Below are 14455 nucleotides of genomic sequence, written 5' to 3' on the forward strand. Positions count from 1 at the left end.
GTAAGGAGATCAAACCAGTCAATCTTAAGGGAGATCAACCCTGAATATTCACTGGAAGGACTGATGCTGAAGCTGATGTTCCAGTATTTGGGTCATCTGATGCGAACAGATAACTCACTGGAAAAGTCCCTGATGCTGGAAAGGATTGAGGGCAGAAAGCGAAGAGAGTGTCAGAGGATGAGATGGCTGGATGGCATCACTGATGCAATGACCATGAACTTGGGCAAACTCCAGGAGATGGTGAAGGACAGGGAAGCCTGGCATGCGGCAGTCCATGGGGTCACAAAGAGTCGGATACAACTGGGCTACGTACGTTCAGTCGGATACGACTGAAGAAGAAGACAAAAAAGAGACAAAAAAGATTCTGGAGCAGCTTACAAGAAAACAAAGGACCTGGAAAGGAAGCTGCTGCTGCTGCTGCTGCTAAGTTGTTTCAGTCGTGTCCGACTCTGTGCGACCCCATAGACGGCAGCAGCTCACCAGGCTCCGCAGCGTTCCCCAAAGTTAAAGGGAAACCTCGCGAGAGCAGCGCGTCACTGCGAGGCCCCGCCCCCTTACCTGAGGCACAGGCACTTTCTGCGGGGTGCTCTGGGGCGAGGGGTGGAGCTGCGCCCAAGGCTGGTGGTGCGGGTGCGGGGGTGAAGACTGGTGGTGCAGGCCCGGGTGGGGCTGCAGCGGAGGGCAGCTGGGCAGCTGCTGGAAGGCCGGCTGCGGCCCAGGGTGCTGCTGGCCGGGGAGCAGGCGGTCCTGGACGGCCTGTGGGTCGGCGAGGCCCACACCAGGGCAGCCATTGGGCCTCAGGTGCGGGGCCGGGGACATGCCCAGGAACGGGCGCGCCGGCGGCAGGCTCCGCGGGCCCAAGCTCCTCGGTCCGAGCCCCAGGGCGCCACCGGGCGGCTGGTGAGCGGGCTGCGGGTGCGGCATGCTCGGGTAGCCGCCCACGTCCATGGGGGCGCTGCCAGGCCGCACCTGTGGGGGCGGCGTGCCTGCCGCGCTGCTGCTCATCGCTTTCAGGGGTGACATGGGAGGCGGGGAGGCGTACGATCCCTGAGGCTGCGAAGGGTGCATAGTTTGCGCGTTCATTTGGTTCAGTGAGCCGCTGGGGTGGACGGGCTGCTGGTGCAGGAGTCCTGGGGCGCTGCCGGGCGGGAATCCCACCGCGCTGGGGTACCTCGGGACGGACTGGTTCAGGGGAGCGCTATTGGTAAGGCCTAGGTTCTGGTTCATCCCTGTACTGTTAACTAATCCCTGATTTAGGTTGCTGTAAGGATAGCGGGAGTACTGCCCTGAGTTGTTTATAGTGGGTGAGGGGACTGTCTGGCTCCGAGAACTAAAGGTGAGGGTCTGCGGCCTCACGGCCCCTTGCGGAGCGGGGTTGGGGGAGAACCGGGGGCTGTGGGCCACCGAGTCCCCGTGGAGAGCGGTGGGGGGGTGGTGGTGGAAGGGCTGCACCGCGTGGCGCAGGCTCGGGGCCACCCCGGGGCTCTGCGGGGGGCCGTGCGACAGGTGGCCCGGGCCGGGGCCAGCGATGAAGGGGTTTCCCTGACTCAGGCCCTCCTGGCCCGGGGGAAACTGGCCCATCCTCGGCTGGGGCTGGCCGTGCTGCGGCATAGAGAAGTCCCCCCGCGCCAGGTAACCTTCTAGCTGCTGCAGGTGCGGGGGGTGGCCCTGCCCGGGGGGCCCCGATGGGGCCGGCTGGGGCTGCGGAGGCGGCGGCGGCGGCGGCTGGTAGGGGGCTCGGATCTGCTCGGGCACCTGCACGGCCCGAGGGCCCCACATGGAGCCGCCATCCACAAAGGACTGGCCCCCGTGCCTCTCGTTCTGCAGGCCCGGGTAGACGCCCATCTGGCCGCCGCCGCCGCCGCCCCCGCCGCCCCCGTGTGGGACCTGGGGGACAGGAGGGGTGTGGTACTGGGAGTGAGGAGACGCCAGTCCGTTCCCGGGGGCATTGCTCAGCATTCTGTTGGGCTGGTCCATCAGGTGCATCTTCTGCGGCTCGTACTGGTTATAGTGATCGAAGTGGGTCAGCTTGCTTTGATTCTGGTTGGTGGAGGGATGGTGGAGGGAAGGCTGAAGGGAGGCGAAGCCTTGGTCTATAGGCATCTGCTGACCCATGGGGTTCACGGGGTTTTCAGGGTAACCACATTCGCCCAGGCCTTCGAGGCCCTCATTGAAAATATTCCCGTCCTCGCCAAAAAGACTCATCATTCCTGGATCCGCCATCTTCTCCCAGCACACGGCTGGCTCCTCCAGACCAGAGCGCGGGAGCTCCTCTGTGCTTCACTTCACTGAGGGCTTGTCCTCAGAGCCTATAATCCTGACTAATCTTCTTCATGTCACTCCATATTTCTTTAATTCTCTTGGACCCTGCAGTGTCAGGCAAAGTCTGGATCGAGGTCCTGGAAGGGATCGGGAGGTAGTGGGGAGGAAGGAAGAAAACAAAGAATTAGGGACAAATGATTAAAAAAAAAAACAACAAAAACCTGCCAGCATTTTACGCATCTGAATTTGGTCTCTACCAACAATACTAATCTAGCCCCCTCGCTGAGCCGTATTTTATAAATCTAGTTCACTTTAAGAGAAACTCATTAGCTTCTACCAGAAGCATTGTTATGATCGGTTACTTAGAAAGCAAGCAAAACACTAACCTTAACCTTAAATTAATCCATTCACTACACTTCCTCGCGTTCCATTCTTGGATGGAACAGAACAAAAGAACACAACATGAAGCAGCAGCAGCTGCCACAGCAGGCCAGCAGATGCATGACTATCGCCAAGCAGCCCATCTGCTGCACTAAAGCCCTGGAAATGCTCCGGTTACCAACAGCCTGCCCTTAACCTTATTCCCCTGAGCGGTGTAATCAGATGAGCAGCCGCTGCACCGAGGGCTGTGAAAAGCTCAACTTAGTTAAATTGACTAGAGGATTATACAAATACCAAAATCAGTCATTTCGTACAAATTGGATATTTACGGCCCACATACAACCAATAAGGAAGTGGCAACAGAGGTGTCGAAGGAGACAGCGGCAGCAAAAATACTGGAAGGCCCGCTTGCAAGTGGTGTGAACACTCATCACTTCCTTAAATCTGATGGCAGGAACAGACAAGGCCAGAGAGAGTCCGGAAGGAAGACCTTCATTCTCCAGCATCCCCCACTCACCCCCACCAGAGGAAGTCCCATCACAGGTGCATCGTTCACCCACCAGCCCCAGGCTCTAGGAATGGACCACTGTGTGACTGCTCGGACAAACTCTAGTTGGACGGACAGTTTCTAGACGATGACCATTCTCTTTGGTAGAGACAGAAAACCTTCACCCAAACTGTTCAAAACTGAAACTTTTAACAGAATAAAGTTCAAAATGTCGGTGCAGCCCTCTCCCTCGCCCTGACCGCTTCTGGGACCAGGCAGGTCAAAGCAGGTGGGGGAACTGGGGGCAGGCCCGGCCATCTGCATCCCAGGTTTACAGCACGTGGTGGATACTAAGTAACACTCTGTGCTTTATGCAAACACTTCCTAAGGACTCTGTATCAGATGAAAATAACGGATTTAAACAATGTTTCCACAATCAAAACAGGAAAGTGTTTTTTTCAATGCTAATTAAATCGGCAGGCCTAATAAAGAACTAATTCACATAGGAAAAATGTCCAAAATCTTAAACATCTTTGGAATTTAACTCATTTTTTTCCCTCTTTCATAAGCACACGAAGCATTGTGTGATACTGCCCAACTTGAAAAAACAGTATCTTGTTGAAGAATTTCAAAAGGGATGTTATAAACAGGCTCGGCCATAAATCCTACTGACACCCATCCACATAAGCATGGGAAAGGGGCAGGCTGGAGGGCTGGCCAGCACCTCCAGCACCATTGAGAATTCACCCCAAGACAGATCAAAATTCAGATTCCACCCATCCTATTCTAACACGCCCCCAACAAGGGGGGGATCTTTGCCTAAAGAAAATGTAAACAGCATTTCTGCTCACTGTCAGAGCTGCAGACAGAACACCTGAGAGGGTCTCCGGGTCGGCGGTGCTCAGGCGACAGCTGTCAGCTGAAGCCAAAGGTCTCTTCACTTGGCCGCTAACTGCCGTGAATTTTCTGATCTACTTTCTCCAAAAACAGGGGTCAGACGGGTGGAAATAAGGTGAGCGTCAAAGCCATTTTATTTACAGACACGCTGCTTCACTACACAGCTGCTTTAAAATTCAAACTCAGGAGCAGTCGAAATCTCCAGTGCCAAATGAAACAAATATTTATAAATTGAATTTACTCCTAAAAAGCCTACGCAGTCAGTCTTCATTTATTCAAGGCTCATTCTGGCTTTCAAGGAAATAAATACAGGAATGGACTTGATAATAGCTTAAACCAGCCGTGCAGACTAACCACTTACCAAAATAACCTTTCAAATTAGCTTAAGGAAGGTAGCGTCTAAGTTGCATGTCCTGGATGGCCTTATTTTATAGGATAATGGCTTCATCCTCCCAGGCCTTCCACGTGTCACAGGAGGACTGTATGGGGTTCTCAGCCAGCCTCTAGGGAAAAAGAGCCCCGAGGAGTGGATGACCTGGGACACTGCACTCCGAGCACTGCCGGCCTGGAGAGGCAACTGGGAGCTGGCGCTCACTTTAGAAGGCTAAGGAGAAAGGGAAAGAGAACTTGCCTCCAGGCCAGGGAAGGGACAAAACAGAACACACACTGCAAGTAATCCTACCCAACACTTGGGTCTCCGATTCCCTGCTCCTCCCACCCAGGGGCCACCTCCCAGCAGCAGGGAAACCGGCAGTTACGGGGCACAGTGAATGTGCCACCTACCAGAGCTTTGGCCCCAGGCAGGTGAAGTCCAAGCAGAGGAGCCCAAACACTACGGCTCCAGTCTGCCTCTGGTAACCACTTGGGCTTGCTGGGGCAGCCACCACTCAGCCTGCCCCTTTCCTGACCTCGAGACTCACTCCACTGGCGACTATGCAAGGAATCCATCTGGTAGCTGGACTTCATATTTCTGATCTGAGCTAATCTAATTAATTTATTTTGGTCTTTTTTTTTTTAATTTGATCAAGACCATTTGAATGCCCACTTTTCCCAAGTCACAGCTGCAACACTTAATTTTGTTCCTATCAAAGATATTCATGTAAGCGTCCTTTCCGGAGGGCTGGCCCTTGTCTCCATTCACAGTCTACATTTTCTGTGTCTACACCAGCACTGTCCAATGAAGCCACATAGGTGATTTTGAATTTTCTAGCAGTCACATTTAAAAAGTAGCCCCCAAAAGAGTGAAATTAATTTTAATAATTTTTATTTATCCCACATATGCAAAATATGATCACTTTAACATGTAACTGATATGAATAAGAGGGTTTACATTTTCAGTACTGAGTCTTTGAAACCCAATATACACTTCACACATACAGTATATCTTAATTCCTACTAGAGCCATATTTCAAATCAGAAAGGTACACATGGGGCCAATGGCCACCATACAAGATGGCACAGGTATAGATTATTAAAAATAAGAAACAGAAATACAAGTTATCAGTGTTGTCAAATAATTCTCATCATTATCACTTCAGAAATAAATTTTCAACTTGTATTTACGTTTGATTTGGCTTTAAGTGAAAATCAAGTTAAATCTCAAATTGCGTTTATGTATTCAAAACATATTTATTGAGTCCCTACTGTGATCCAGGCAATGATCACAACTGCCAGAGATGTATCAGTGAATAAAAACAAAGTTCCAGGACTTCCTTGGTGGTCCAGTGGCTAAGACTCTGTGCTCCCAATGCTGGGGGCTAGGGTTCGATCCCTGGTCAGGGGAACTAGATACCACACGCCGCAACTAACAGTTTGCCTGTCACAACTAAAAGATCTTGTACACTGCAACTAAGACCTGAAGCTGTCAAATAATAATAATAATAAATAAATAAAAACAAAGTTCCCTTTTGTCCTCTTGGAGGTTACATTCATCTGTAGTTTAAAAATTTTAAACTTTTATAAAAATTAAGATTCACGCCAGTCCAGGTTTGATGCATGGACAGGGTGCTCGGGGCTGGTGCGCTGGGATGACCCAGAGGGATGGGATGGGGAGGGAGGTGGGAGGGGGGTTCAGGATGGGGAACACATGTACACCCGCGGCGGATTCATATCAATGAATGGCTAAATCACTACAATATTGTAAATTAATTAGCCTCCAATTAAAATAAATAAATTTATATTTAAAAAAAGAAACTAATATGTAACATCTTAACTGTATGCAAATGAGATTAGCTGTATATGCACTGTTGGCTTTTTACTATAAAGAAATATGAAGGGTTTTCTACTCAGACTTTATTTTTTAATTAAAATCATACTAATACTTGAAATAATAAAAAAAAGTAAGATTCATGGGTTATGGTATAAAATTTAGGATACCATTTTACAAAATATTTCTTGGTAATACATGATGACAAGTGCTTTTAACTGTGTCTGATATTATATACATTTTAGTACAGACACCTATAATGAGGACACAATCACGTCTTTCTGCTCAGCACCCTGCTAGCAAGTATTTTCTGAGTTCAGAAGGTATCTGGGGGTGTGTTTGGGGTGAAGAGAGGCACAAGGATATAGCCCTGCTAAGGCAGTCGTGGACACCTGACCTGAGGCTTGCTGTGCAACCAGTGATGAAAATTTAGAGCTAGCCAGTGCTTGGCAGACCTCCTAATCAAAGCCCCTCTTCATTTTACAGATGAAGAACACTTCTATGGACTGAGAAGAGTAAACCACTGATGCAAAATATTTTAACGACAAACAGTTCCCAAAGACCAAAGAGAAACGTACAGATGAAATGTCAACTCGCCAGTGAGGGCAAAAGATTAAAGGTCTTAGAAGAGGTCTTATTTATTCAGAGATTGGTCACTAAAATAACTGCTGAAACCACCAAACAGAAGCGAGTTTCCTTTCAAGAAAATTTTCACTTATACTCTCTGTAATGTTTAGGAAGCAAGCCCATACTAGCACCATATTGAGGCTATTGGTTAATATTTTGGGGAGTAAGTAGGAAGCAAACTAGCAACTCCAAAAAGCAAGTAAACGGCACCCAGAAAAGGGCAGTGGGCAAAAGCAGGGAGTAAGACACACCAGAATGAAAGAAACAAGCTGCCTGAAAATACATATTAATATTTTGAAGGGAATCTCTGACTTTCCAAAGCTTACATAAACAACACTTCACTGCCATGCTCTGGTTCAAGTAGGATGGCGTCTGTGTCGTCAGGTGTTAACTTGCCGTCTCAGTGACCTGGAGGCCAGAGAGGAGAGAGGTGAACACAGAACACCTTTCATTTCCCCGGGCAAAACACCCACTGCAGCTCAACCACTCTGTATCCGGTTGTGGCAGTCAAATGCCATCCAGGTGCCACCCACTTTTTCGTAAGAATCCAACCCATGGGGCAAGTGTGAAGTCAGAGGCAGCTGCCCTGTAGAGGCCAGCGACCACCTTAGTGTAAGGCGGCTTGATGTGCTTCCTTCTCACTGCATTTCTCTCCCCCACCTCCCAGGAGCCTGAGGTTTGTGCCATAACTTGACTGCTGTTCTCAGGACTGGGGGGAGCACGTGCCAGCATTTCCAAGGGAGTGTGGAGCGGCGGGGAAAAAAGGCACCTCCCCACCCTCAGCACAGCCAGGGAGATATCTCAGACCACCAAGGCCACAGATCACACCAGAGGAGGAAAGGACCCCCGGCCGACAGCAGGGATGCACAGAAGAGAAAAGGCTCCAAATGGCTGGGCTGCTCCTCACAGAGAGTCCTTCCAGCTCCATCACCAGGTCTGTGGACAGTGATCCCTGCACCCCGCTATGAGCCCCCAGCAACCGCCAGGGAAAGCAGGGGCCTGCCCAGGCCGCTGCTTGATGTGGGAGGAGACCCTGAGCCCACACACAGTGACCCAGATGGAGCAGCAGGAAGACCTCCAAGTGACCAGCATCAGCTCCCTGCCCATCAACTCCAGGTTTACCTCCTGGATGGACCAAAGGATACAGTTCCTGGAGCCCCCACCCCGGTGGTGAGACCACATTTTCTCTCTCATTCATGTGTCCAGGCCATGACTATGCTGAGCCACGCAGCAGCCATTGGCCACATGTTGCTATTTAAATGAATAAAAACTAAAGAAAATTCTAAATTCAGCTGCTCGGTCGCATAAGCTGCCTTTCAAGTGCTCAACAGGCCAGCATGGCTGGTGGCTGCAGTGCACACGTGGAATGTTTCTATCAGGGCAGAAAATTCTATGGACAGCAGTGCTACAGAGTTTTCTTCCTAGAGGTAATGTTCTTAGATGAAAACCATATTAAATAGTAGCAAATCTCTTTGATGAAAAAATATTTTCTACTGCTCAGAGATTGGTGTTCTTTCAAAGGTCCATACCTACCCCTTGTGATGAAATTTATAGTATTCTTTCCATATATCATAGTCTATGCTAATTAACTCTTTTAACTATAAAATTTATCCTTCCTGTAATATATACCAACATATATTTCTATTTCTTAATAAATGATTTTTATTGAGGAATGATTCTCAACTACACAAAATTCAGACACTTAGGAATAATTAATTTCAAAGCCCTTTTCATTTATAGTTGTACTTAAATAAAGTATTTGCAAGCTTAATTTTAACAACCAAAAATCTAAGCCACTCCCTTTCTTAGTGGCTTTGTGTATTATTTTCATTCACCATTTTATTGGAAGAAAAAGATGCAGAAAGAATGAAAAAGGATGTGAAGTCTACATTAGTCCAAGAACCACATGAAAAATAAAACCAAAAACAGGAAATAAGAGCTGTGTTTATATCCATTTATACCACTAGGTAGCCTCCAACGCTGCTGCTAATAGTTGAAGAGACACATTTTTCGTTGTGTGGCTCAGCTCCCTCCACCCACCTCTTCCACCCAGCCAGATGACAGAAAACTACCCTCGATCCTTCCCAGCATTCATTCATTTAAAAAATATCTAATGAGGACCTAACTTTGCATAAGCATTTAATAGACACTGCGTAACAGAGTTGAATGAGCAGACATGGCCCCTGTTCCAGGCAGCCTGCTGTTCTAATAAAGCCCCGCAGACACGCTGCCCATCCATCCACTGACCAACCTGGGGATGCTCCTCTCAAGCATCTCACAGTCTACTGCCTCCTCCCGTTCACTCTGCCTCTGATGTAATCAGGTGTGGTGGTTTGATGAAGGATAAAACCTTAAAGGCTGAGGGTTCTCCGGAGTCGGGTCTCAACACGCTCACACGGCTGACTGAAGGATCTTTGAGGCCACGCCATGAGTCCTCTCTTGCCCCGGTTAAAATCCTTAAAGCGGTTCCCCAGCTCCTGGGATGGAACCCAAAGGCTCCAGCAGATTGCACGGCACTCTATGATCAGACCCCATTAGCCTCCCCGTCCTCTGCTCCCCAGTTCCCTTCCCTCTGCCCCTGAAACCTTCCTCACCCCCTGGCTGTGACCGTATATCTGGGAAGTGTCCTGCCCTTCAGCCCTCCCTCTGCAGGCTGAGTCCAAAGCCCTCCCTAGAACTCCCACCACACTGGGGCAGGAGCTACAAAAGCACCAAGCACATCTTGTTCTGGTTTCTCTACCTGCCCCTCTCCCTGCAGACTGCAGCTATGCCACTGAAGCAGGATGCTGGGACCACCGGCATCCTCTGGGAGCTGGTGAGACATGCAGAATCCTGAGCCCACTCCGACCTCCTGCCCCAGGGTCTGTGTGTCATTAACAAGGCACCCAGGTGATTCCTGCACTTGTGGAAGTTTGGGAAGTCCTGCTCGCAGAACCTGAGTGCCTCTTGAGCTACAGCTGCGATTCTCCTCAATTAACATAAGAAGGAACCACAAACAACAGGTTGTTGTTGTTTAGTCATTAAGTCATGTCCAACTCTTTGGCTACCCTGTGGACTGTAGCCAGGCTCCTCCGTCCATGGGACTCTCTAGGCAAGAATACTGGAGTGGGTTGCCACTTCATTCTCCAGAGGCTCTTCCCGACTGTGCTGATGGAACCTGCATCTCCTGCACTGGCAGGTGGATTCTTTACCACTGAGCCACCTGGGAAGCCCTCAACAACAGGTAACAGGTCTCAGAGAATTACTACGCAAGTAAAACAAAGACATGCCATCTTACACTTAAGGGAAGCACGTCCTGGCATTCGTGACCCACAAAGAAACAAGACTGACCTCATCCAAAGGACTAGGAACAAGCCTTAGTGACAAGCCTTAATCTGTAAGGGTTTGCAAACAATGGACATCCAAAAGTGGTTTAATTTTCAAGACACATCCGTCCACCTGCTTGACAATCATTTTTGCAAGACAAAAAAAAAGTGCAGTTAACATTAATATCTAATGCTGTGTTACATAACACCCTATTTCACAGGTTTCTTGCAGAAATACTTCAGTTATTTCTACATAACTTTGAGGAGTCTGGACATTCTGAGCTGCCTTTCAGATAAAGGTGGGTTTTTTTCTAAGTAAGAGTCCTGGGGCTAATAAATTTTCTTTCAAGGCAAGTAATTAAATAGCACTCATCTCACAGTTTATACCAAGTGCCCAGTCTCAGCACTTTTTTTTTTCTTTTCTAAACTGGTGAAAAGACGCATAGTATCCTATACGTAAGATGCCCACTAAAGCACAAGAATCAATGTCCTTTAGAGAGCAACATTTACTACCTGCGATTCAACACTGAAATATCACCCCCTGAAATTAATCCCTTCCAAGACTAAGGCCACTGAGAAGACAGCTGAACTGCTTGTTTCATTGCAGACACGTTAGAACACATCCAGGGTGATCTTCCCACGTGCAGCTCAGAGTGCCCCACGACAGACCGGTTCATGTTCCAGTAACACTTCAAATAAGCAACATTATATCCAAACAAGGGGTGAGGACAATGCTCAAATACAGAGCTGCACACCCCATGTCCACATAGGCAAACATCTATGTGACAGAAGTATGTCGATGTATCCCTTATCTTTTTAATGCTACCTTAATTTTACTGTAGATAAAGGGGAAAGCAAATGAAGAGAAACCAGGTCCAGAAATAAGAAAATGGAAATTCTGTGTGTGATTTATTTGGGATGGGGAAAAGGTCAACTTCAGAAATGTATGTCAACCCACTTGGCAAGGATGTTGTGCGTGGCACAGACTAAGGGAAGAGTAACACAAATTTTATGAAATGTGGTGATTGCTTAGTGTGTCTTGCGGAATACTGTAAAAGAACCTGAGATAGTTTAGACAAACAAAATTTGACTGGTGTATAAAGGCAATGATGCCACGTGCTTATTAACCCACTAAAAAAAAAAAAACGGCATTTGAAAATGTATTTCCCCACTCACTCTAGGCTTATTTCAAGCTACTGACTTGGCACGCACAGGTGTACACACACAGACACACATATCTGGGTGGGGCCAAGCCTACAAGGAGTGAGAATAGGAGAGAAGGAAGGAAGGAAGGGGCTCCCCGGGACCACTTGATCCAGGGTTGCCCCTGTAAAGAGACCCTGAGTCACATGAGGACACCAAGGGCAACATGCTAAGAGGCTGAAAAGACAGTGCACAGCCAAATGCTCTTGGAAGAATCTCACTTCTTGTATACTGACTGTAGCTGTCACTGATTACTTAAGAAATAATGTATGCCTTTTGCCTGTGAAAAACTTTAGTCAAAGAATAAGTTTAATCACAAAAATGAAAAATGTGGGAACAAAAAAAAATGTCTAAGGACTAAATAATAATAATATAAACAGTTAGAACTGGACATGGAGCAACAGACTGGTTCCAAATAGGAAAAGGAGTCCATCAAGGCTGTATATTGTCACCCTGCTTATTTAACTTATATGCAGAGTACATCATGAGAAACGCTGGGCTGGAAGAAACACAAGCTGGAATCAAGATTGCCAGGAGAAATATCAATAACCTCAGGTATGCAGATGACACCACCCTTATGGCAGAAAGTGAAGAAGAACTAAAGAGCCTCTTGATGAAGGTGAAAGAGAAGAGTGAAAAAGTTGGCTTAAAGCTCAACGTTCAGAAAACTAAGATCATGGCATCTGGTCCCATCACTTCATGGGAAATAGATGGGGAAACAGTGGAAACAGTGTCAGACTTTATTTTTTTGGGCTCCAAAATCACTGCTGATGGTGACTGCAGCCATGAAATTAAAAGACGCTTACTCCTTGGAAGGAAGGTTATGGCCAACCTAGATAGCATATTTAAAAGCAGAGACATTACTTTGCCAACAAAAGTACGTCTAGTCAAGGCTATGGTTTTTCCAGTGGTCATGTATGGATGTGAGAGTTGGACAGTGAAGAAAGCTGAGTGCCAAAGAATTGATGCTTTTGAACTGTAGTGTTGGAGAAGACTCTTGAGAGTCCCTTGGACTGCAAGGAGATACAACCAGTCCATCCTAAAGGAGATCAGTCCTGGGTGTTCATTGGAAGGACTGATGTTGAAGCTGGAACTCCAATACTTTGGCCACCTCATGCAAAGGGTTGACTCATTGGAAAAGACCCTAATGCTGGGTAGGATTGGGGGCGGGAGGAGAAGAGGACGACAGAGGATGAGATGGTTGGATGGCATCACCAACTCGATGGACATAGGTTTGGGTAGACTCCGGGAGTTGGTGATGGACAGAGAGGCCTGGCGTGCTGCAATTCATGGGGTCGCAAAGAGTCAGACACGACTGAGCGACTGAACTGAACTGAATCATTAAGCATAGTCAAGGACCTTTAGTTCTTTCTTAAGGGCTATAGATAGTATTCTGAGCCATATCTTGTGAGTTGTCTTGTAGAAACTGAAGTACCAGGTGGAGAAGTTAACTACATTATGACCAGACTGTACCAAGGACATGAGCCACCACAATTCCGAGAACTGACCACAAAAAAAATGGAAACAAGTGCATCCCAGAACTGAAAATTAATTGAACCTAAAACAACAAGATGATGCTAGTCAGACAACTCATGACCAATAGAAGATGACTGTTAGAGATGACTGTACTATTTCTGCATGGAGCCCCCCCACCCCACTATGTCTGTAAAAGCTCTCATGCCCAGCTTGTCAGGGTGGGACCAGGCCTTCAGACAATGTCCACCACCCTCCCCGCCAGTTGCCAGCATCTGAAATAAAGCAAACTTTCCTTTCCACCAACCTAGCCTGTTTATTGGCTTTTGAACCAGAGGGCTCCCCCCATCCTCCCCGTCCCCTGCCCTGCCACAAACACATCTCCTTTTGGTAACAATATTACATGCAAAAGAGAACTACGAAGGAATTACATAAATTCAAATTTCCATCAGGGAAATGAGCAATATTAAAGGGAAACAGAACTGTTAAGGAAGGTTGAGAAAGGCTTTGGAAGAGCATTAAAGACAGTATTTTGGGAAACCTCACACTGTTTCAAAAAGGTAAATCTACAGACAGAAAAATGGGAGAAAACAAACTTTACTTACTCAGTGACTACAGTATTAAACTACTCTTTTAACAGATTATATTTGATGAAAGAAATGGAATTAAGGCTGGAATATACAGCAAACAGTTTGCATTCATTATTTCATAATTATTCTGACTTATATAACAAAGTTGGAAACTTTTTTCCATAAGTACACTTATGAACACAAGCAGATTCTATCAACACAATGCCACCACAAAACTATTTGCCAATCAAAACCATTATCAAAAACTATTACAATAAAATAACTATTGTTGATGGAGAAGGAAATGACAACCGACTCCAGTATTCTTGCCTGGAGAATCACATGGATGGAGGAGACTGGAGGGCAACATCCCATGGGGTCACAAAGAGATGGACACAGCTGAGTGACTAACACACACAACTATTGTTTAAACTATCCACTGTGTGCAGCTAAATAAAGCTAATACCTCTTCCAACCAATTAAATGTCTTCACTCATATTTGCATATAATAAAAGATGAAAGCTTTATCCATAAATTCTGTATGTGTGTATTTCCTGCACCCAGAGCAAAGGCTTAGCCCTAAGTTGACCCCTTTCCTCATTACTCTGAAATCTTCTGAGCCTTTTCCCCAGTGAGCTGTGTGCCATGGGGAAAACTCACTTTATGAATACTTTTTATATTATTCTAAGTAAATTAATTCACACCTTATATCTGTTTACAAAAAGATTACAATATGCTCGTAGCACATTCCTTTTATTGTCTGGCTGTACCACCAAACTCTTCAATGTCATTGAGAGCCACCTATAAAGATCTGCCTCGCATATTTGCCCCTAAAAATCAATCAGCCAATTCTAGCTTTAAGTACTTCTTACCTGAGCTTCCCTGGTGGCTCAATGGTCAAGATTATCTGCCTGCAATGCAGGAGACCCAGATTCAATCTCTGGGTTGAGAAGATCCCCTGGAGAAGGGAATGGCTACCCACATCCAGCATTCTTGCCTGGAGAATCCCATGGACAGAGGAGTCTTGCAGCCCATAGTCCATGGG

The 14455-nt window shown here is 47.1% G+C and overlaps 1 protein-coding gene across 4 annotated transcripts in view; it reads right to left on the reverse strand.

Annotated features, from left to right (window-relative positions):
* The window catches only part of CHD7 (chromodomain helicase DNA binding protein 7), a 194147-nt gene that overhangs the window by 125308 nt on the left and 54384 nt on the right, over window positions 1-14455 (reverse strand). For all 4 annotated transcript variants that reach the window (XM_081504339.1, XM_081504337.1, XM_081504338.1 and 1 more), the window contains exon 2: window positions 559-2399. In XM_081504339.1, the coding sequence (XP_081360465.1) occupies window positions 559-2223 (1665 nt within the window). In that variant the 5' untranslated portion in view covers window positions 2224-2399. The remainder of the gene's footprint in view (window positions 1-558; window positions 2400-14455) is intronic.

Source organism: Giraffa tippelskirchi, chromosome 6 (genome assembly GCF_054371585.1).
Source record: "Giraffa tippelskirchi isolate mGirTip1 chromosome 6, T2T-mGirTip1v1.2.pri, whole genome shotgun sequence".
Taxonomy (NCBI): Eukaryota; Metazoa; Chordata; class Mammalia; order Artiodactyla; family Giraffidae; genus Giraffa; species Giraffa tippelskirchi.